This window comes from Grammomys surdaster, unplaced genomic scaffold (genome assembly GCF_004785775.1).
Source record: "Grammomys surdaster isolate TR1022 unplaced genomic scaffold, NIH_TR_1.0 126271, whole genome shotgun sequence".
NCBI lineage: Eukaryota > Metazoa > Chordata > Mammalia > Rodentia > Muridae > Grammomys > Grammomys surdaster.
This window is the reverse complement of record NW_021621071.1, coordinates 197012-219362: the sequence shown is the minus strand read 5'-3', so window position 1 is coordinate 219362 and position 22351 is coordinate 197012. Positions and strand designations below refer to the sequence as shown.

The 22351-nt window shown below is 35.8% G+C and overlaps 1 protein-coding gene across 1 annotated transcript in view; it reads left to right on the top strand.

Moving 5' to 3' along the window:
* Positions 1 to 352: 352 nt before the first annotated feature.
* LOC114613680 (neuron navigator 3) overlaps positions 353 to 22351 on the top strand; it is a gene marked incomplete at its 3' end in the record, with an annotated part of 181791 nt that continues 159792 nt past the window's right edge. The window contains exon 1 of the mRNA XM_028759036.1: positions 353 to 598. Coding sequence (XP_028614869.1) covers positions 353 to 598 — 246 coding nt within the window. The remainder of the gene's footprint in view (positions 599 to 22351) is intronic.

Here is a 22351-nt window from a genome sequence, read left to right as displayed (position 1 = left end):
AGAGAGAGAGAGAGAGAGAGAGAGAGAGAGAGAGAGAGAGAGAGAGAATCTAAACTAGCAAGACAGATTCTCAGATGAGAAAAAATGTTGTCTCTTCCTGAAAGTTAGTTTGAAAGTTATTGTCTGTCTATCTGAGTTTCTTTCTTTCTTTCTTTCTTTCTTTCTTTCTTTCTTTCTTTCTTTCTTTCTTTCTTTCTTTCTTTTTTCTTCCTTTCTTTTTCTTTTAAATCCAGATGACTGCTAGTTTTGCTTAAAGTATTTTTTTTTCTTCTGGAAATACTAAAGCCGGAGTCTACCAGACTGAGGTTAGGAGCATTTTCTTTGGCAACAAAAAGATACTTTTATAGAAGCCATGCCTGTCCTTGGGGTTGCCTCAAAACTGAGACAGCCAGCTGTTGGGTCAAAGCCTGTTCACGCTGCTCTTCCGATACCAAATCTTGGCATCAGTGTGTCACAGCGCTGTTCTTCAAGATCTTTGGAATTTGCTACAACGGAGGAGTGTTCAATGCTTTCGTGCCAGCTCACATTAAAATCAACCTGTGAGTTTGGAGAGAAGAAAGCCCTGCAGGGAACAGCCAAGGAGATCGAAGACAGCAAGGTTAGTAGCTGAAGGTCACTGTAGACTTAAAAAACACAAAAGAGAAACTTCTTGTCAGTTGCACCATGAACTTTGGGAGATGGTGACTCTTAGAAGAGCTCTGGTATAAGTAGGGGGCAGAATTTTGTGAGACAGCATTGAACTTGCAAACTGTAGTTTAATGTATAGTTGCAAAATTCACGAACAAAATTCTGAATATCTGTATAGGATAGCCAGTATTCTTCTTAATGGAATGAGTAACTGTTTATTAATATACTTTCTCCTAGGTGTTAGTAGCATTCACAGGTATAGGAAAATGGGAAGTCATTCTCATATACATTACGAAATTATACATTTCCCATAAATGGGAAATCTCTGTAAAATCCCTTGTGGATGCCCTCTCCTTTCTCCAAATGTCATCTGCAGGGTTTGAATGTTTGAGTGCTAGCTGCTTTTTTTATTGTAATGTGAAGAAAAAAGTGAAGTATTGTCCCTCTTGCTACACATTTGTAGGGATTTCCGTTTGCAAATTGAAACACTGCTGTTTTTCTTACTGCTGCCATTTTTATTTTTAACTATTTATTTTCTGGGGTTTTGTGAGCTCTTGGGTGCCGATCTTTCTTCAAATGTTTGCTCCAGAGGCAGAGTGCCCAGCAGGTGAAGCCCTTTATTGGAGATGGATCTAAACCAGTGTTTCTCAACCTGTGAGCGGTGACCCCTTTTGGGGATTGAATAGCCCTTTTGCAGGGTTCATATATAGGTAGGCTGCTTATCAGATTACATTACAATTCATAGCAGTAGCAAAATTAAAGTTATGAAGTAGCTACGAAGACGATTTTTCAGTTGTGAGTCACCACGGCATGAGGCACTGTCAAAAAGAGTCACAGGTTTTAGCCACTGCTCTAAACCTTCACAGGTATCCCTTGCAGTGTAGCATACACCTAGCATTCAGGTTTTTAAAGCTTTCTACGTTCATCATCTGATCTCTGACTTCCTAGAAGTTAATGGCATTATTTTGTGCCCATATACAAATGTAAGCTAAAAATGTAACCGAGTGTGCTTTATATTGGCAAACTAATACTAACATTACAAAAGCTAGTCATTTTATCCAGCATCTGTGGATAAAATTAGATATGCTATCTATTTGGATTAGCTTCTTCTGTTCAAGTTTTTAAACTTGTCCCAGATTTACCTTTCTCCATAAAATCTTTAGATACTATCTACTTTACTTGATTGTGATTTTTTTTTTTGGTCTGTAGAAATAGCTACAGAGTCTGTCATTCCATGTTTAATTATATGCATAATATATTATATTAGTATTACAGCTAGTGAAAATAAAATCTAGATAAGATAGATGATAGATAGATAACTAGATAAATATAGATAGATAGATAGATAGATGATAGATAATATAGAAATGTATAGATAGATAAAATTTTCCATGTGGAACATGCTTATTACCATGTATGTTTCCTAAAACATCTACTTTACTAAATGGCCTGTATTTAATATTTGATCAATTTTTTATTTAATCAGTAGAATTTGAGTAAATTACTTTGGTCAGTAAGTCTTAATCAAGCACCTGATATTTATGTTTTTCTTGTTTTGTTTTATATACATTGGTGTTCTGTCTCCAGGTATGTCGGTGTGAGGGTGTCATATCCTCTGCAACTGGAGATAGAGAGTTGTGAACTGCCATGTTGGTGCTGGGACTTGAACCCAGATCCCTTGAAAGAGGAACCAGTGTTTTTAACCACTGAGCCACCTCTCTAATCCCAACATCTGATATTTCAATTGAATTCCATGGCATGAAGAGTTATAGGAATAATTACGCTTGTGGGAATAATTTTACCATGCCTCTTATCAGATTTAAGACTGAAGTTTCAAACAAATATGGAGAATGCTTCAGCAGCATACTGAAATATTTCCATGTGTTATAAAGAAATATATTTAAAATATTTAAAGAGCAAGAGAAAATAGCAGAAATGATCACGTTAGATATATTAAGCAGTGTTAGACTTGGTTGAATACAGCAGGAAATTCAATATCACATTACAATAGGAAAACAGGAAAGGCTGTTTCTCAGTCAGGTGGTGAAATCTGAAGATATATACAGTGAAGTTAAGACCATGTCAGAGAGCTGGGACCTCTCCATTAGTGACTCCAAACTTTCCGTCTTAAGTGGATTATGGAGTTCCATTCTAGGAAATAGACAAACCCCATTTCATTAAGGCTTTATGACATTGGCTTTCTTAGAGTTTTAAAACCTTATCTAGCTGTGGAAGAAACTGCAAAATGCAGCGTTTATTCTAAACAACTATGTGCCCATCTAAAAAATTACGGGTTCCATTTCTAAGAGAAGCAAATCCTGGATAGCAACCACAATAAATGACTGTCATTAGAAGAGCATTTATGTGGAATATGCAGCTACTCATTGCACCAAACAGTTTTGTAATCTGGTTAGAGGGAACAAACCTCTTACCATGTCAGAAATGTCCTCAGTCTCGAATTCTGTCCTTGTTTTGTTTTGCATTAAAATAGATGCTACTGATCAAGTCATCCAGTCTTGAACCCTGATGCCTTTGTCTGATAATTCACTTTACTCTTTCATATCTCATGTCTCGCAAGATGTTAGCGATTTTATTGCACTTCTTATTGTGAATTTGTCCCTGTCTACATATGCTTACCCTTGGGTATCTATTTTGTGTTCGTTATTAAAATTATTTCATGTTCTTTCTCTCCCATGTCTCTACCATCACCCATTGAACACAACTTCCATGCAGCTCAATCAAACATTCAAAAGCATCTTTCCCATGTCTTACAATTCCCTTCTTCAGGAAAGCTAGTCTTCCTCCCGTTCCTATTTGTAAGTCCATCCAGCTTCCCTTTCCTGGATGTCTTCTCCCTGTGTGTCTAGTACTATTAAGACTATTTATTTCTCCTATCTTTAAACAAATCACATTAGTTTTGAAAAAAAAATAATGTTTGGTTTTAGGTTCTGAAATTAACATAATTACATTATTTTTCCTCTTTATTTTTCTCGCTCTAATCTCTTCCATATATACTACATGCCTACTCTCAAGTTCATGGCCTCTCTTTCCTTAATTAGTAGATTTCATTTCTGCTTCATATTTTGTATATATATACTTGTACATATACATATACATCTATCCATACCATGTACAGTTGGAAAGTATACCATAAAAATGTCAAGGGCTGATGTTTTCCTTTGATGTACCATTTTTGATTTTCTATTTAATCTGAATTTCTAACCTCTCCTCATATGCACTTGCTTTTCCACTCTTACTGGCTTCTTCCCTAAACCAGTACCAAGAAGTTACCGTAGATTTGGAGCCTTTGCTTGAGAATCTTGAGCATACATTTCAGAAAGAAACCTGTCGCTCCTTATACCTGCCAGTCTCTCCACAAAGTAATTTCTATATCTTTTCTAGGTTTACCGTATTCTATAAATGCCACTCACTCTTTACAACTCATTCCAAAGGCCAAAGGAACACTTTATTATTTTTTTTTGCTTTGTTTTTTGTTTTTTTTTGTTTGTTTTCTTTTTTTAAAAATTTTTTCTCAATCATAATTAATTCACACAGGGGTATAAACACAGAAAGGCAGGACATGGGGAAGGGAATGACACTGGAGTGTGGGTGCTCAGGGGGAATATAGATATCTTCAGAACTGGGTATCGGCTGCGTGAAGGTTCAGGGGACAAGTCTCCATGACTCTGCCTATGACTCGCTTGTCCCCATCTAAGCTGGTATTATCTGCCAAGGCTACCTATTTACAAGGTCCATGACCACTCAGGCTTATAAATTTCCACAAAAGTTGCCCATTGACATTAGCTTATAGCCATCTGTTTCAATGTTCTTCCACTGAGACCCAAGACTTGGTGTTAGTATAGAAGTATGACAGGCCCACTGCTGATTTTAGGCCTATGGCTGATTTTAGGCCTACAGTGTGTAAGCAGGGCTGCCCCTGACATCTTCTCCCTTCTCTAAATACAGAAGGGCTGTGGCAATTCTAATCTTGTGAAGGCGGGGATAGAGGCCTGACCTCCAGTAATTGAAGGGGACCTTGTAATGGCTCCAGTCCCCCTGTCGTTGTCCAGTGAGGCATGAGGGCCATACCCATCCCGATGTCTTTTTCCTGGAGAGAGGGTAGGATATTTTTGACATCAACCCCTATGAAGTCAGGCTTGTCCCTCAGGGAACCAAAGGAACACTTTAAATTGTACTTGATGGAAGTAAAATGAAAGAGTGCTTACATCCTTCTGAGAAGATCTAGAGTAATGTGACCAAGTTAGTTCTTTGGTCCATGCTAATAGGAATCACTTGCTCAGTGTTCCTACTCAGTGATTTCTAAGGATGGGTATAGGAAGAATCACTCCTTTCTCATGTCTTAGTCTAATATTTAAAACAAAGGAAAATCAAATGCATTATTTAAGATGAGATACTCTAGTTTAAGGTTTAGTATATACACATGCATACATATAACTACTTCATTATTATATATATATATATGTATATATACATTATACCATATATATATATATATATATATATATATATATATATATATGAGATATGTTGAGCATTTCCTGCTCTTCAAAGTCTACAATTTTCACTTGTTTCCTAGGTTTTAATTTTTTTAATATTTATTTATTTATTTAATTCATATGAGTGCTCTATTTGCATGTAAGCCTGCATGACAGAATAGGGCATCAGATCCTATTACAGATGGTTGTGAGCCACCATGTGGTTGCTGGGAATTGAACTCAGGACCTTTGGAGGAGCAGTCAGTGTTCTTAATCACTGAACCATCTTTCCAGCCCCTTAATTTGGTTTTCAGGTAAGGCCTCACTCTGTAGCCTCAGCTCAGATAACCTATAACCCATTGTGTAGACTAGGCTGGTGTGTGTCCTAACTGTATATTACATATCATCTATATATTACACATCATATATTTGTATATGAATAATATATTTATATCATCACATATTATATCAGTATATTTTAATATTATTAATAAATATATATAAGCAATATATCTAATATATAATACATAATATATAATATACATATAATGATATATAATATACATATATGTATATATACATACACATGTATGTGTGTATGTGTGTGTGTGTATTACTAATGAGGAAAATTTTTATGTGAATTTAAAAGGCTGTGATAAATCTTATATGAATGGACCATTCCAAAAGTATTCAAAAGTTGTTGTTTATGTAGTGGGCAGGTAGGACTGGGATATAGAAGGGAAAGACAGTTTTTAATGCAATAGTTTAGCAGAATGTCTGGTGGGTAAAGTGAAGTGTGATATTTGGAGAAAGTACCAGGATTATGAACTCATTAGGTAGCCAAAGAGAAAGCTCTTACGTGACAATTAGACACAATGACCATGGTAGTGACATTTAGGCAAGACAATGCTGAGTGGATCAGATGCTAATTAGCACTGGCTATAATTGCAATATGTTAGGTGGTGAACAAGGCCTCACTGGACATCATTTTTAGTGTTCACACTAGCTAGATGATACAGACACTACTATTGTCCTATTTTTGTACATGAAGAAAGGTAAAGATATCAACCTGGTTTTCAATTATAAACTTTAGTGGAAAACAGCTTCAAAATGAGAGTTTGCGTCTGTAGAAAATGTTAATCCTTAACTAGCCAACTAACAATGGAGACTTTTGATGATAGAAAGTGTGCTGGGGTTTGGGGTAGGGGAGGGTATGGATAGCCTTGGTGCTCATGTCAAAAGTTTCCATATATTTCAGGTATTAAATCACCATTGCTAGGAATTGTAAATGAGCCCTTGTCTGTGTCCAAGGATGTAGCATTATAAGGCGAAGATGATTAAGTTACACATCGCCTCTACTGGATTATATGAGAAACAGAAATGAATAAATGTAGCCCCAAGATAGAAATAAAGCAGCGGATGTCAATTGAGTAGACCCTGTCTCTGGCTTCCAGCTGTTTCCTTCTGCACAGGTTCCCTGAGAGCTGAGGGCTGTCAGCGCTCCTGTTGGCTTGCTCACAGGACAGCTTTTCTAAAGCTGGCCTGCCCTGCAGCTGCAGGTCAGCTTGCAGTCCCCTAGGTAAGCTGTCCTCACACATTCTCTTACTTGTGTTTATAGAAACAGGACATCCCTTTTCATAGTTACATCTCTTCTGCCATGTTAGGGATGCTTTAACTGGATTTTGTCTTTTTGGTAGCACTTGAATAAAACTGTTGAAATAATGCTTACATTTGAACATTTTTTTTTCCTACAGGCTGAGGAGTCATTTCTCGTTAATATATTTATAATTAGTGTCCTTGTGAAATCACTGGCAGTCTGAAACTGTTGCCTATCATTTTTGTGTGTTATAAAAATTCCTTCTGTGTTTCATCTCATTATTTAAACTGCAAAATTATGTTAAAGATCATATCCTTCACACGTGATGAATCTTGCTGTATTCTTTATATGACTCAGTCTGTTGTGTTGATGTTTTTCGTGTATTTGTTGACAGCTTGCCAATAGGTTACATTGTTTCTTTTCAGTATCATAACCATCTTTCCTGTATTGAAAAAGCAACTAGTAAGTATTTTATTTATACACACAGGAAGTTAATAGGTATGTCATCAATTTTTGAGCAGGGTTTTTATAGTTTGGCATGTTCCAGCACTAGTAGCTAACATACTTAATTTGTAATGTTCTATAAAGAATATAATTAAGACAGCATTGTACTAGGCCCCCAAGGACATAAGTTAAAGTTATGCCCAGTCCAAAGAAGATAAGTAGTTCAGCCTCTATGTCATTTAAAATTTAAGTGAAACAAGCAGAGGCCCTGCTGGAAATGTTTAGATCCCTTAAGCTGTCACATCTGGAGTGTTAGGGATCATCAGCCAGTGTTATTGGCATTGTACCCCCACACACACTTTTGAGGTGCTGGGAATTTAGTCAGGATCCCTGGTATCTTAGACTTGCTCTCTATGCAGTCAGTTACATACCCAGAGTGATACATTTTTCAAGGGCAACTCTTTCCCTCCCATTCTATTTCCTGATTGTGTCTCCTCTATTATACTCTTTCTCTTGAGTGTTTTCAATGTTTTCCACTTCAGTGTATTCTTTGGAGGAGGAATTTTAAAAGCTTACTACTAGCGATATTGGGATCTGCTAGTTTTTGTTGCAAAGGTAGGAGGAGTATTATACAAATTGTGGAATATTTGTTAGCATTTCTTTTTTCCCTCCATTACACAAATCATTGTCATTCTCCAGCTATAACAATCAAGATTACCTCTAAACAGTGTGAAATGTATGAGCAGAAGACAAAGTTAGCAGACAACTGAATTCTGCTAGCAATAGTCTTTCTAGAATGTTGCAGACTTTATTAGTAAAATGAGGTAGGCAAATCAATTTATACCTAAGTCTTGGTCTTTTTAAAATAAGAATAGTCATGTAAACTAACTCATAAGCTTGTTGTGCAGATTAAAGAATTTTGTGTATATAATTATAGATCAGTAGAAAGTACATACATGGTCAACATCTATTAATATGCATGTAATAGAAAGGTAATAGTTTGATATAAAATGATAACAAAGTGTTAGGACAAAGGGACATTGGCTAACTATTCACTTACATTGAAAATTACATTTCAACCATGTCTTTTATCTGTCCAAGTAAACATGAGAAGAAAGAATAATTCAGAGAGAATATCACTCATCAGTGTATGAAATAAGGTGCGATTTTATAAAATGAAAGATGATTAGCCAATTATAGCAAATGGAAGAAGGGTAAGCAGGACAGACAGGTGTGATTTGACATACTGAAATATGGCAAATGAAGTCTTAGTGACGGTATTTGGACTACCCTGTATAGACTGAGAGGATATTAGTAACTACCAAGGTGACATGTGTAAGTTTCAAGAAACATGACGATGAAATGAAGCAGGAATAGATACAAATTAGAAGGAGGCTGGAGCTCCAGAATATGGAAGCAAAAAAGATACATGTCTTTACTCCAGAGCCAAATCCAAACACAATCTAGAATGTCACATGAGTAAAAGAAGAGATAGCGGTTGGAATCGATACACCCATTATCAAAATTTTTTTCTTTACATAAAGTACAGTTTTGTTTGAAACATTTTGAACTTTTTAACTTGTAGCATATAAAAATGATATTAATTGACAAGATTTTGAGTATCTACTGCATATAGATGTTAGATATATACACCTAATTTATTATTACTACTAGGAAGTACAGGCTGATTACCTCTAATAAAAAATGCTGTGAAGCATTGGGTTACAGTCTAGTTGATATGATTTTTTTACATAGTCTCTGTTTTTTTCCTTCATACCAGTGTAAAAGCAATAGTCAAAAACAATGTTGTTCTTCACTGACTTCTTGGAGACCTGATTTTGCCAGACAGAAGTAGCAAAAGTTATGGATTCATCCAGAAGTTCTGACTTAATTGTTGACAAGGTTCACTCTGTTCTCTTCTTGTTTCTCAGCTCCCACTGTTGTTCCATTTTCTGTAAAAAAAGAAGTGCTTTTTGTTGGATTACTGGTCCCTAAGGCCTGGTTAAGGAATTTGATGTCCTAGGGGAGTTTTTTAATTGGTTACATGGAAGGACTTCTCCTTCCCAAATTATGGGATCGTTTGTTTAAAACTATTGTTGTTTTAATTAGAAAAGAGGTCACTGGATGAGGGAGATCTTGGCCCAAGAATATCCATTCCCTGGTAAAATAATGTAGTATAATTTTTAAAACAAAAAATGCAGAACAAAAATGAATAAAAGAAACTTTTGGCATGTCTTGTTGTTATAAACTGAAAACTTGAGGTAGCTAAATCCTTAGTTATTTATAATGTAACATGTTAAAATAAATTTAGATACAATTAAAATAACACTGATAATTAAGGTAATACTAACCTCTATAATATAGAGTCCCTCAGGCTCTTAGACATTACAAAGTAGAAATATGTAATTCACCGCTTTACTTGCTCTACACAGCCAAGGACCGACAGGCTTACATAGGATAAATTTGGCTTGGCACATGTGTCTTTTTAAATTATAATGTTATTTATTTTACATCTTGACTGCAGTTTCCCCTCCCTCCTCTCCTCCCAGTCCCTGTCCTGTCTTGGTGTCATGTCTCCTCACGTGCAACACGCCATCCACTCCTCCTCCATTTCTCTTCAGGAAAGAGAAAGACCGGCTTCAATAAATACCAAGCAACTCTGACATATCAAATTAGCACATGCATTTTAATTTTATTTGAACCCAGGCATGCTTTTATGTATTGTCCAGGTTGTTATTTAGGTAGACTATCAAAGATGAACCTTTATTATAGAAAACTATGACCTGGATGAACTAAGGTATTTCTTAAATGGTCCATTAAGAAGTAGTTTAACAATGTATGTTCGCAATAGCCCTAAAAACTAGGTACAATCTAGCTTGTCTTGTCATGATGCCTCAATATAGCAACCTGTGGGTGGGAAAAGAAAAATAAACCAGAACACTGAACATATGTTTAGCTAGTCCACTTACCACTGGAACATCCTTCCCTTTGTCTTACCCAGAGATAAGGGCAATGCATCCCAACTGTGTGCTCAGAAATGAAGAAAAAGAGTATTTACAGAAATTTTGTTAGTTAGAGATTAGCCTAAATTTCTAACTAAATCTGTTTTCTAAGATTAGATCTTCCAGGGGCTGTAGAAGATTACTTAGCAGTTAAGAGCACTGACTGCTTTTCCAGAGTCCTGAGTTCAATCTCCAGCAATCACATGGTGGCTTACGATTGTCTGTACTGGGATTAGATACCCTCTTCTGGTATGTCTGAAGACAGTTACAGTGTATTCACATACATAAAATGAACAAATATTTTTTAGAACCCTTCTAAAATGCTCAATAATGTTTCATAGATTGTCGCACAGTTGTCCTGATTTATATAGATGCCTATTGAAAAGCAAAGCACTATATCAGAGAAAAACAATAATTCCCAAAATACAGAAGAAAAATATTTGTAAGTTGTCCAGGTTTTTGAACATAACAATGTACATAAAGTTGATAAAGATTTGTACCAAGAATTCTCATATACAAAGGTCACTGTGGTCCCCTGTCTTCTTATGTTCCAACTTGCCAAACCAGATAGATATGCAGAAGTTGCTCTTGGACCCAACAATCAACCCTACTTCTAGTACACAGGCTTTAGAATTCCTCTATTGTTGGTACTGGGAACTCTCCATTAGAAATACAATCTAGGGAACAAAGAACGTATAAGATCTGAATTCTAGAAGTGAAATCAATAGAGCCAGAGTAGAGTGTGATAGCTCAGTGGGAAGACATCCATCGTGTGTTGGTTTCTGGGTATTGCTAAGTGGGCGACTACACAGTTATGTAATGAAATGTTTAGCCTTGGTTTGGAAGCATCTTGTGACTTCAGCCAGCACTCTGAAAATCAATTCCAAGGAGGCATTGAAAGGGAGTAGGGAAACGAGTCTTTGGAAAAATTCACCATGAGTACTGAAAGAAGAAAGTCATGTTATAATCCTTTTAGACTGCAGAAAGTCATTACCAAGAACAATATTCAGAACACCTCGTGTGAATTGTGACATGAATTCTAAGTGATGTAACTTGTCCTTACAGTGTGATGTGTATGATGGTATATACGGATTCTGATGTATTATTGGAATGTATGTCATGGTAGCAGAAGGGAGAAGTGGGAGGGAGGAAGTAGACCAGCACAGGCCAGAGGGCACTGGAGGAGGGCTGTGTGGGGAGAGAAGAGGATGAACAAAATACAGAACTGGGAGTGAGTTCAGCAGCATGCTTGTATTGCATGCAAAACACACACACACACAACAAGAAAAAAAAAAGAAAGAAAAAAACAAAACCACTGGGTTTCATCTCTAAGGCAGTATGTGAGGCAGGTTTGTGATCCCAGCAATTTGAGAGGTGGAGGCAGGAGTATCAGTCATTTAAAATAACAAAGCAAATTTTTGACCAGCATGACCCTTTCCAGAAACGAATGAACAAATGATCATATACATATAAAATTGGCACAATGAAGACTATTTGTATATTAACCAAAATATTGGGGATTTTGTTCAGTTGGTTTAGTTTTTTGTTTTTGTTTTTCAGTCTCATGGATGTTTAAAGTGAAATGGATGCCATTTTATCATAAGTTGGTTCAAGGGAAATTGACTAATTTTTAGTCTTCTAAATAAGAGAGATTATATATTTGTTTCTGAATCCTTATACTTTAATATCTTTCTCTGCCTTTATTGATTTCCTATAGCCTTGTATTCTTTCTTTATTTATTTATTTATTTTGGTTTTTCGAGACAGGGTTTCTCTGTGTAGCCCTGGCTGTCCTGGAACTCACTCTGTAGACCAGGCTAGCCTCGAACTCTCAAACTCAAAAATCCGCCAGCCTCTGCCTCCCAAGTGCTGGGATTAAAGGCATACACCACCACCGCCCGGCTTTAGCCTTGTATTCTTGCCAAAATATATGCTATTATTTTGTCCCATTTTGAACATTTATGCCACAGTTGTTTTCTCCTTAAGCCATTTACTTTTTTTAATTGGGTATTTTCTTTATTTATATTTCAAATGTTATCCCCTTTCCTGGTCCCACCCTCTGGAAACCCCCTACCCCGTCCCCCTATTTCCTGCTTCTATGAGGATGTTCTCTCACCTACAGACACACTCCTACCTCACCACCCTCTCATTCCCCTACACTGGGGCATTGAGCCTTCACAGGGCCAAGGGTCTCTTCTCCCATTGATGTCTGACAAGGCCATCCTCTGCTACATGCAACTGAAGCCATGGATCTCTCTATGTGTACTCTTACTTTTGATCACCATTTCTTTCTTGCTCTGGTGGGCTTCTTGATATCCTCGCCGTCATTCTGTTTCTTCCCATGGGCACAGGCTTATCATTCTCTCCAAAACTATGTTCACAATTTAGTTCAAAACTATTTCTCTCAGATTTGAGCTAGACTTTTTGTATTCTACAAAAGACAGCTTTTTCAGTAAATACAAATCCTTATATGTACTGTTCCATGGATCCTTGGTGTCTTTTTTTGTCTCTGTTAATTGTTTATCCAGCTTTTTGGTCTGTCCACAAGTGTTTGTTACATGCTTTCTCGAGAGATTTGCCTTTTGGATTTGCAACAAATCTTTCATAGGCATACTTATATTATATTATATTATATTATATTATATTATATTATATTATATTATATAACGAATTTCTGAAACTTCTATTTTAGATTTAGTTATTATATCCTTGGCGTGCATTTCTATATGAGACTAGCTTAAAGATTATTTAATTAATCTATTGAATCTTTTTTGTTGGAGAAGAATGTATTCATGAATATATTCAAATATAATATATGCATGTGCTTATTTGCATTGTGTAATATGAAGAATGTCTGTCAGGCAGGAGTAGCTTCATCAGAGATCCCTAATCTTCTAGTCTAAAGGCCCGGATGTTCCTTTCATAGTTCTTGAAATTCATTAGACAATTTACAAAATAAATCTTAGACACTGAGTTTAATACAATAGTATTTTGGATACCATTGAGTTTGTTTTCTCTGCGTCTTCTGCAGCTGCATACAGACAGAGAAGAGGATTTTTGTTTTCCTTCAATAGCATGCTGTTTCTCTATAGGACAGACAGGATGTGGTCTGGGAGAAAGTCCATTCTTTAACAATAGACTATTGACGGAAAGTTGGGGGAGTGCAAAGAGGAAGAGACGATTTGTCTACACCTAAAATTACCAGAGGCACTTGTTTACATGATAATATTAGAGTCTAAGAATTTGTTTTTTTAAAACATCATCCATGTGCCTTATCTGTTTCAATTGACTATGGAAAGTTCTCTTCAATATAATAAGAATATTTTGTTTTTAGTTCTGGAAGAGAATTGCCCCACATTTTGTCTAAAAAATCAGACAGATGATAAAATTCCTCATGGCAATATAGAATTGTCCTCTAACCCTTGCGTATGTTATGCCATCCTATGAAGTAATGTTCGTAAGAATCAAAGTGAGATCATTGAAAGGATGGGAAAAGTGAGGGAGGGGGAACTGTGGACAGGATGCATTGTATGAAAGAAGGGCCTATTTTCATAAAAAGAGAAAGAACAACAACAACAAACCAAGAAGAAACAAACAAAGAAAGACTGGAAAGACAAATTACAACTAAAAAGTAACAGTTTGTATCATTCAGTGGGAAAGGTCTTTCCCAGAGAATGAATGAAAAACACCAGGCTTCCAGACATTCTTTATAGTTTCTACTGCATGGCATTTTCTCATTTGATGTGCATGAGAAAAGATATCTCAAGGGTATGACATCACAGGCAGTGGTGTCTCCCTTTCTTCTGCAGCCTCGATCAAATAGAAGTTATATTTTGGCGAAATTTTATAATTTAAAGAGTTGCGATAAAAACTCAGATTTCTTATCCCTATGTTCACTCCACTGTAAATGCGGTTTGCTTTCATTTCTAGAGACAGAGTTTTTCATATAGACTCTCACAGCACTGACCTGTGTGGCATATCTAAGTTGGTGCAGTTAGCGTCCAGGAAAAAGAAGACCTAGCCTCAAACTCCTGTCTCATTTCCCTTAATGTTGCTGCATACAATGTTTGTTAAACATCTTGACACCTGGATCTTCTTGGGGACACATTGCTTCTCGCCAAGGAACTTGGCAGTGGGTGCTTCCTGTTGTGAAACCCGCTTTCACTTAGAAGGAGTTTTGGGGGTGTATGTTTAACCGCCACATGAACAAAGTAGCAAAGATGGCCTTCTCATGAGCATAGTGAAATATCAGAGTTCAGTCTGAAGAAAGAGCCTCTCAAAGCAGACGTGAGTAAGGCTGAGTAAGGCGTAAGTCTAGGTGTGGGTCTTTTTTTAGTTTGTTCCAGCGAACAACAGTTGGGTTTCCTGGCAATGCGTTCATGGAATGACTGGTTTCTTTTTCTAAACTGTGTCTCACACAGAGAGGAAGAAGGAACCAAGTGGATTGTGTAACTTTATAAATAGAAACAGCCCCGTTAAAATAACAAGAGCATTCAGAGTGAAGGCAAATTTTGCTACTAGCTGTGAAATTAGGCGGCAGACTGAATATAAGAGTCATCCCGTGTAGCAGCTTCTGGGATTGGCCTGAAACTGCTGGAAGGGAAACATCCACAAAACATCTTTATTGTGCCTCACTATATTCCAAGTGTTTTAGTCCAAATAAATCAAGACCTCGTCTCTGCTGGATATAGTCTAGTTGAAGGCATAGGAAGCTTGTCTTTCACTACAAATATTGAATAACAATCTCATATGTTTTTCAGTATGGTTCATAACTTAAGAAGTATCGGGAGCATTTATTCTGGCAGAAACATAAAGGACAGTGCTTGGTAGCTACCTTAGCTATAGAAGAAGCCCTCCACTGCCTTTGTCATGTACTGTGTGGAGTGGTAGCTAATTAAATTCCATTGTCCTTTTATGTTAGCTCATCAGTTCTCAATCTCTGGGTCGTGACCCCCAAAGGGATTCAAATGATTCTTTCCAAGGGATCACATATCAGATATGTAGACTATCAGAAATTTACATTATGATTCATGACAGCTGCAAACTTATAGTTATGAAATAGCTCTGAAAATAATGTTATGGTTGGGGGTGGGGGTGGGGGGTCACCACAACATGAAGAACTGTATTAAAGAACTACAGCATTAGGAAGGTTGAGAACCATCGATTTAGATGGAAGACTCTTACAAGAAGAGAGGAATCCATATTGATGGCCATGAAAACAACGTTTTCAAACAATCAATTTCATACATATACAAAAGGAGAGATTACCCTACTTGCTCCTTGGTCAGTATTTAGAAACTGTAAATTTTAAGTCTTAGGAAATCTTTGACTTGTGGCAAAATATTTTTCAGGGACATTATTGGGCAAACAGACAATGATCCCACCAGTTACTGACCTGGTGAAAATGAAATTTCACATGTAAACTCATCTTTAATGAAGGGCTCACTTAACTCATGTTGCTGTCTCACAAGAGTCCATAGCACAGTGTCTTAAATCTGGCTAACCACCGAAGCATTGTTGAATGCTGAATATTGTTGAATAATGAAAGCAAAAATGATTTTTATATTATTCCATTGACATGTGGTTTGTTCCAATGCCTCCTTCAAAATGTTTCCTCCTAGACCCTACTTTATTTTTCATGCATGTGAATGCCACCTCTGCAATTTGTGTATAACAGTGATCCGGAGTATCACGATTTAGTGCACAAATCCATCTGGAACAAAACTGTCCCAAATCACCAGTGATCACAGGTGTCTGGAGACCTAAGTCATAAAATGGAGACTAATGAAGATGGAAGGATACCAGAGAAGCTTCTAATGCAGGTCTCTGTTTAAGCCCAGGTCAAAGTAAACCGTAGCAGCTTTTTATATTATTCAATGGAATAATTTTTATATTAGTCAATGGAATAATATAAAAATCATAATGAGTCATCTGAAAGTTGTCACTTGAAAACTAATTGTTTAAGTTTTACTTACTGCCCATGTTTGCTTACGGTATATCTATGGACATTCGTGCAATGGTGTGTGTGCCATGGAATGGATAGGGAGGTCAGAGGCCAACCTAGTGCAATCAGTCCTCTCCCTCTTCCTTTATGTGCATTCTAGGGATTGATCTGTGGTAGTTTATAAATATTACTCAGGTGTGCATGACAAGATTCTTTACCTGCCTAGTTCTTCATGCTCCCTAAACTGTGTCATTTTTAGAGGTAGATATATGAACTTCTATGTCTGCAATTTAAACATAGATATAAAAGCCAATATTATAGCATGTCTTATTGAGAACTCTTAGTTGTTTTTTTTTATTTGTCATGCTACGAAAATATTACTTCAGTGTTCCAGGCAAGACCCTGAGTCTTCTAGAAGCTAGTCAGAGCTGTGTGCTAAAGAGTGAGTAAGGCTATGGGGCATGTTCAAGACATGCTCTAACATGTAAGAGTGTTGGGGCATTCTTTGTTTTCCTTGTCAAGATGATCTGGGAAGCCGATTCCATTTAGCCATAACACCCATGTTCTTTGGCTGTGGTAGTTTCATGAGTATTAATATTTATTATGTCCTCATTCTCTGTAGTGATCCATGATCTAATTTTTTTCATTACAAACTTGTAAGTCCCTTGAAGTGTAGTGAATTCAACCAATTATGTTATAAATTATAGGTTTTATGTAAAGACTTTAAGATACGATACACTATCCCTTAGACAAGAAACTATTTCTCTGAATTCAAAAATGTCTTTCTTCTTGGTCTTAAACCTCCATTCGTGAAGAAAGAAGGTTGGTGCGCAAAAATGATTGATAATTTCCTTGTTTCTCACTATACTTCGGGCCTCTTTACAGAGATGACCCATCCAGCTTGGTCACTTGACATCTCTGTTATCTCTTGAGATGTGAACTTTTAATTCTGTTGACAACCATTATGTGTCCTTAACAAGGCTATATGCTTTGTCATACCACCAACTTTGGAAATTAAAGTCCTTTTAGCATGACTACCAAAATATACTAAAATACTAGGAACATCTAGAGTCAGGCACACTAGAAGAGAGAAAGAGTGTGTGTGTGTGTGTGTGTGTGTGTGTGTGTGTGTTGCTCATAATTAAACTCTTAACTTTTGAAATACTAGGCAGATGTTTCATGACAGACATAGAGCCATAGACTGGTGACTTGTCATTTTCCCTTTAGTGTTTCAGTTCCACAGAAGAAAGAGACACTGTACTGTGGGCCACCAGCTACTAGGTACAAATGTAGCCCAAGTCTTCTTAACTCTTACTCTATATGAAGCTTTTCTTGATACTTTTATTATGATTAATTAATTAAGAATTAATCCTGGACCCAAGAGAATAAACATCTCAAACATCTTGGGTTTCTTTAACTTCCCTCTCTTTTGATAAAACTCTTTCTTAATCTCTCCATTTTCCCACCATTTGAAATGTTACTTATCTTTGCTTCGTGGCTTACCTGAAAACTCCATCTTTCATCCCCCTGCATAAGATTTTATAGTATGATTTTGTCCTCAATTCCAAAGGTTTGGAGAGTAAGGGGAGATTTTGAATTTGGAAAACATTTTTCACACTTAGTGAAACCCTTTACTTTCAAGGTTGCTTTAATGGGCTTAAAAGATTTAAAATCGATCAATGAATTATATTATTTAGGGTGAATTCATTTCTTATTGTCTTGGGGATAGAGGAATTATGGGTCACCTAAGAAAATGCTAAAGGGGAAAAATGCCACAATACAAAATGAATATATATATATATATATATATATATATATATATATATATATATGTATGTATGTATGTATATATATAAAACCATGGTATGGTAACATCTTCAAATAATTGTTTTTTCTTAAATGTTCTCTTTTTTAAAAAAATATTTTAATATGCATGAATTCCTGAAAACAAATAAACAACCAACAATAGCCTCTTCTTTCTCTTAAGTGCTATCCAGAACAGCTGAAGATATAAGTGAGGTTTCACTGGTCTTCATGTCGGCTTGACAGATGGGGAAATTAAAGTATAAAGGGGTCAAATAACAGTAAGATAAATCATATACTGCCAGTTCTGTAATTTCTATTGAACAAACATGAATCATTGCTTCCACATTAACACAGGAGCAGAAATTAAGCATCAACTACCTTTAGGAAAACAAAGTAAGAATATCTGACTGTTGAAATATAATGTAGCTCTCTAAAGAAAACGTAGATATAATCAGGTTATCAGAGCCCATGTGTGATGATGGAGAGGAACAACTCAAAATAACTTCAGGTCAAAAATATCTACTAAATAAAGACTCATAAAGCACATGTTTCCCGTAAGTTCAGAAGAGTGCTTTTTAAAATACTTAGCCTGCTTTAAACATTTAAAATACGTATTAATGTTTAATACACACATACACTAAAAGTGTATTAATGGTAGAAGCTGATGAATTTTCAATAAAGGAATACACCTGTGAAACAAATACAAAAAAAGGAAGCAGATATTTGCAAGTTCTGACATGGACAATTAATTATAGTTTAGATTAATTTTACATGCACACACACACACACAAGATCACATGCACATATGTATCCCACTATACTATTTTCCCATAGTGGGTATTCACTCTGTCAAATGTAGGAATTTGGGATGATGCATAATTTTCTGACTTTAAGAACAATGATGCTGTGAACAACACTGCCCTTCTTCTGTGACATAAGAATCAGTATTGGATGCAGAAATATGTAGGAGTGAAACTGATAGCCATTGGGAGATGAATATGCTTTCTTACCGCATGGAATGGATCTCTAGGTGCTCCTGTCTCAGCCCTCAGTCACCCAATCCTATGACATCAAAGACTTAGGTACTGTGGGGAATTTACTGTAGTTGAGATCTATATTTCTGTGGCAACCAAAGAACTTGATCATTTTTCTATAATTTAATCTGTCACTGGAAATTCTCCAATACTATATGTCTATACTGGGTTTTTTGCCAGATGCCAGTGTTAATGACTGTGAATCTACTTTCCCAAATAATTTGTAGAATATAGAGTTTGTTAATATTCTGGATATCAGCTTCGCAAAGTATATATTTCATAAATTATTTTAATATAAGTTGCATTAATATGCTATCTCTAATAGTCAGACTATTATTTCTAATTATCAGGATAGAGTATATCAGAAGGTATACATATTTACTTATACTAATAAAGAAAATTATGTCTCAATAATTTCTGTTTGTTGATTTTAGTTCATTAATTTATTCATTCATTCATGTATTAAACCAACATTACCCAAGTCTTGTTAGATTTGATAGTTTTACAAATGGGATTAAAAGCCAGAGTTGATATTAGAAACCAGAAATATAAAAAAAATATTGTTGTTAGCCTAGATGTGAGATTGAATCTCAGTGGTCAGTTCTTGTCTAACATTCCAAAGTCGCTAAATTGGATTTGCAGCTCTTCAATTTCACACTCATGATACACACACACACACACACGCATGCACACACACACACACACACACGCTGACCTTTTGAGCACACTTTGTCATACACAGTGCTAGGGAAATGAAATTACCTCATTTTATAATTTTCTTCTCTGAAAGAGACTTCCTGCTAGCCTACACACTGTGTGAATTTTAGAGCCTTCATTTGGCTTAATTCTTTTAGACAGAGACAAATTAGCTACTAACATTTCAAAGTTAAAATTAAGAGTTAATAAAAAGCGAGCTTTCCAAGTGATGTCTTGACAGAAGAAGCAATAGTTCAGTTTGTCTCTACAACTGGAAGACAGTCTATTTCTTAAGAGTCAGACTAAAGCAACTTTATTATATTCTTGGTTATGTTTCAAGGTACCTCACATATTGAACTCAAACAAATATGAGTAAATCCATAAAGTCTTATTTTATGATTATTGTCAAACAGGTGTCTCCCATATTTTTAGTTAATTTTTGAATAGAGAAAACTTGCTGGTCATTAGACACTTTGTGTTTTAACAAGATTTCATAGTTGAAGATATTTTTCTTGATAGAGGTAGATAAAAGGGGAAGAACAAAAAGCTGGGCGTGAACTGTATGATCATGTGTGATTTGTGTGGGCTGAACATGCAAACATGCTTCGGGATATTTGAAAATGAAAAAATATTGGTGAGATTTCTCATGGATAGCTACATGTACTTTAAAAGGTCAGTTTTTTAATTTCCAAAGTTATCTTCTTCTCAATCATACCATCTATTCTTAATTCCTTTCTAAATATTTATCCTATATGTGCTTACAGATTTTTATATTTATACGTTTGATATGGAGTGAAGAGGAATACCATATGATTGCTTCTAACCACATGTATATAACAACAATTTTAAAGCCCCATTGTTAATTCTATTTAAAAAATATTACTCTGTAGGCCTTGGCTATCCATGTTTTCCTATATTCTTATCATTTGTTTTTATGTGATTATTTAAGCCTGAAAATAAGTAATACTTTCTGACATGGTGGCAGGGTGAAAATTTGGAGGAGCTGTTGAAAAATGATTCATGCAATGAAGTCTTGAGGATAGTGGGCTTTGTTTTTCAACAAGAATGCACCCCCACCAAGATGCATTATCTTCCTAATAATACCAAACATTACACATCAGAAATATACTCTCTCTTTCAATTAAGATTATTTTTTCCAGTTTCATGAGGTTCCATTAATTAATTCTTGACCTTAGTGCCTGAGCATTTGGTGTTCTATTCAGATTGTCTCCCATACTAATGAGCTCAAGGCTAATCCTCACTTTCTATTCTATTAGATTTAGTGTATCTGGTTTTACCTTGAGATCTTTCATCCATTTGGACTTGAGTTTCATGGGAGGTGATAAATATGGTTCTATTTACATTCTTCTACATGTAGACATCCTGTTAGATCAGTACCATTTGTTGAAGATGCTCTTCCTTTTCCATTGTAAGGTTTTGGCTTCCTTGTCAAAAATCAAGTATCCTTAGATATGTGGGCTTATTTCTGAGACTTTTATTTGATTCCATTGATCCATCTATCTGCTTTTATACGAGTACCATGGAGTTTTTATCACTATTGCTCTATAGCACAGCTTGAAGTCGGGGATATTGATACCTCCAGAAGTTCTTTTATCATTCACGAATGTTTTAGCTATCCTGGGCTTTCTGTTTTTCCATATGAAGTTGATAATTTCTCTTTCAACATTTGTGAAGAATTGTGTTGGAATTTTGATGGGGATTGCGTTGACTCTGTAGATTGCTTTTGGAGAGAGAGAGAGAGAGAGAGAGAGAGAGAAGAGAGAGAGAGAGAGAAAGAGAGAGAGAGAGAGAGAAGGGGCTGCAGGGGTTAGAGAAGAAAGGGAGAGGGAGAGGGAAATGGGAGAGAAGCTGTGAGGATGAAACTGGGAGAAGAGGGGGAGCTGATATTGGGATATAAATTAAGTGAATAAACACGTAACAAAAAAAGAGAAAAAAAGAAAAAAGAACTATCTCTCCAAATATAACTTAGAGAAGCTATTATTTATTTTCTGTATATGATGGATATTTAACTTGGATATATGTAGGCCACATACATACATTAAATCCACTGGACCTGGAGTTATAAAAGATTTTGACAACCATGTGTGGTGAATTGAACTCAAGTGCCCTAGAAGAGTTAATACTTTTAACCACCAAATGATCTTACTAGCCACCCAAATTATTATTTTTTGAACCATTTTCTAATAGGAAGAATTCCATGGGATTGAAATGCCACAATAAATGAAAAATAATAACAACACCATTCACCATTAAATTATCTTATAGTGCTGTGAAAAGTATAACATTAGAATATTTACTTTAGTGGAACCGTCACCAAGTCTTTCCTAAATATTATGTGAATATAAAATAGTATTTGAAATTGTTTCTCAGACATTGTAGAATTAAGTCATTTATGGTCTCTGAAAACAATCTCTCCAGATCTTGATTGGCTCTAAATTCTCATACTTATTTTGGACAATGAAAGAACGAGTCTGTGCTAATTGGTGAAACTTCATTTAAAAGTATCAAAATTTAGCACCTGTTTTCCAAACATTAATTGAATATTTGACCTCCTTTTAGATTATATGCATGCACTTGAGTAATCAGAAAAATGAAAATCTAGCCAAGGGAAATCTGAATAATGAAAGCATTGCTTTGACAATTTTTAAAATCTAGATCTTTTAGATCTAAAGTGTAACTTACACT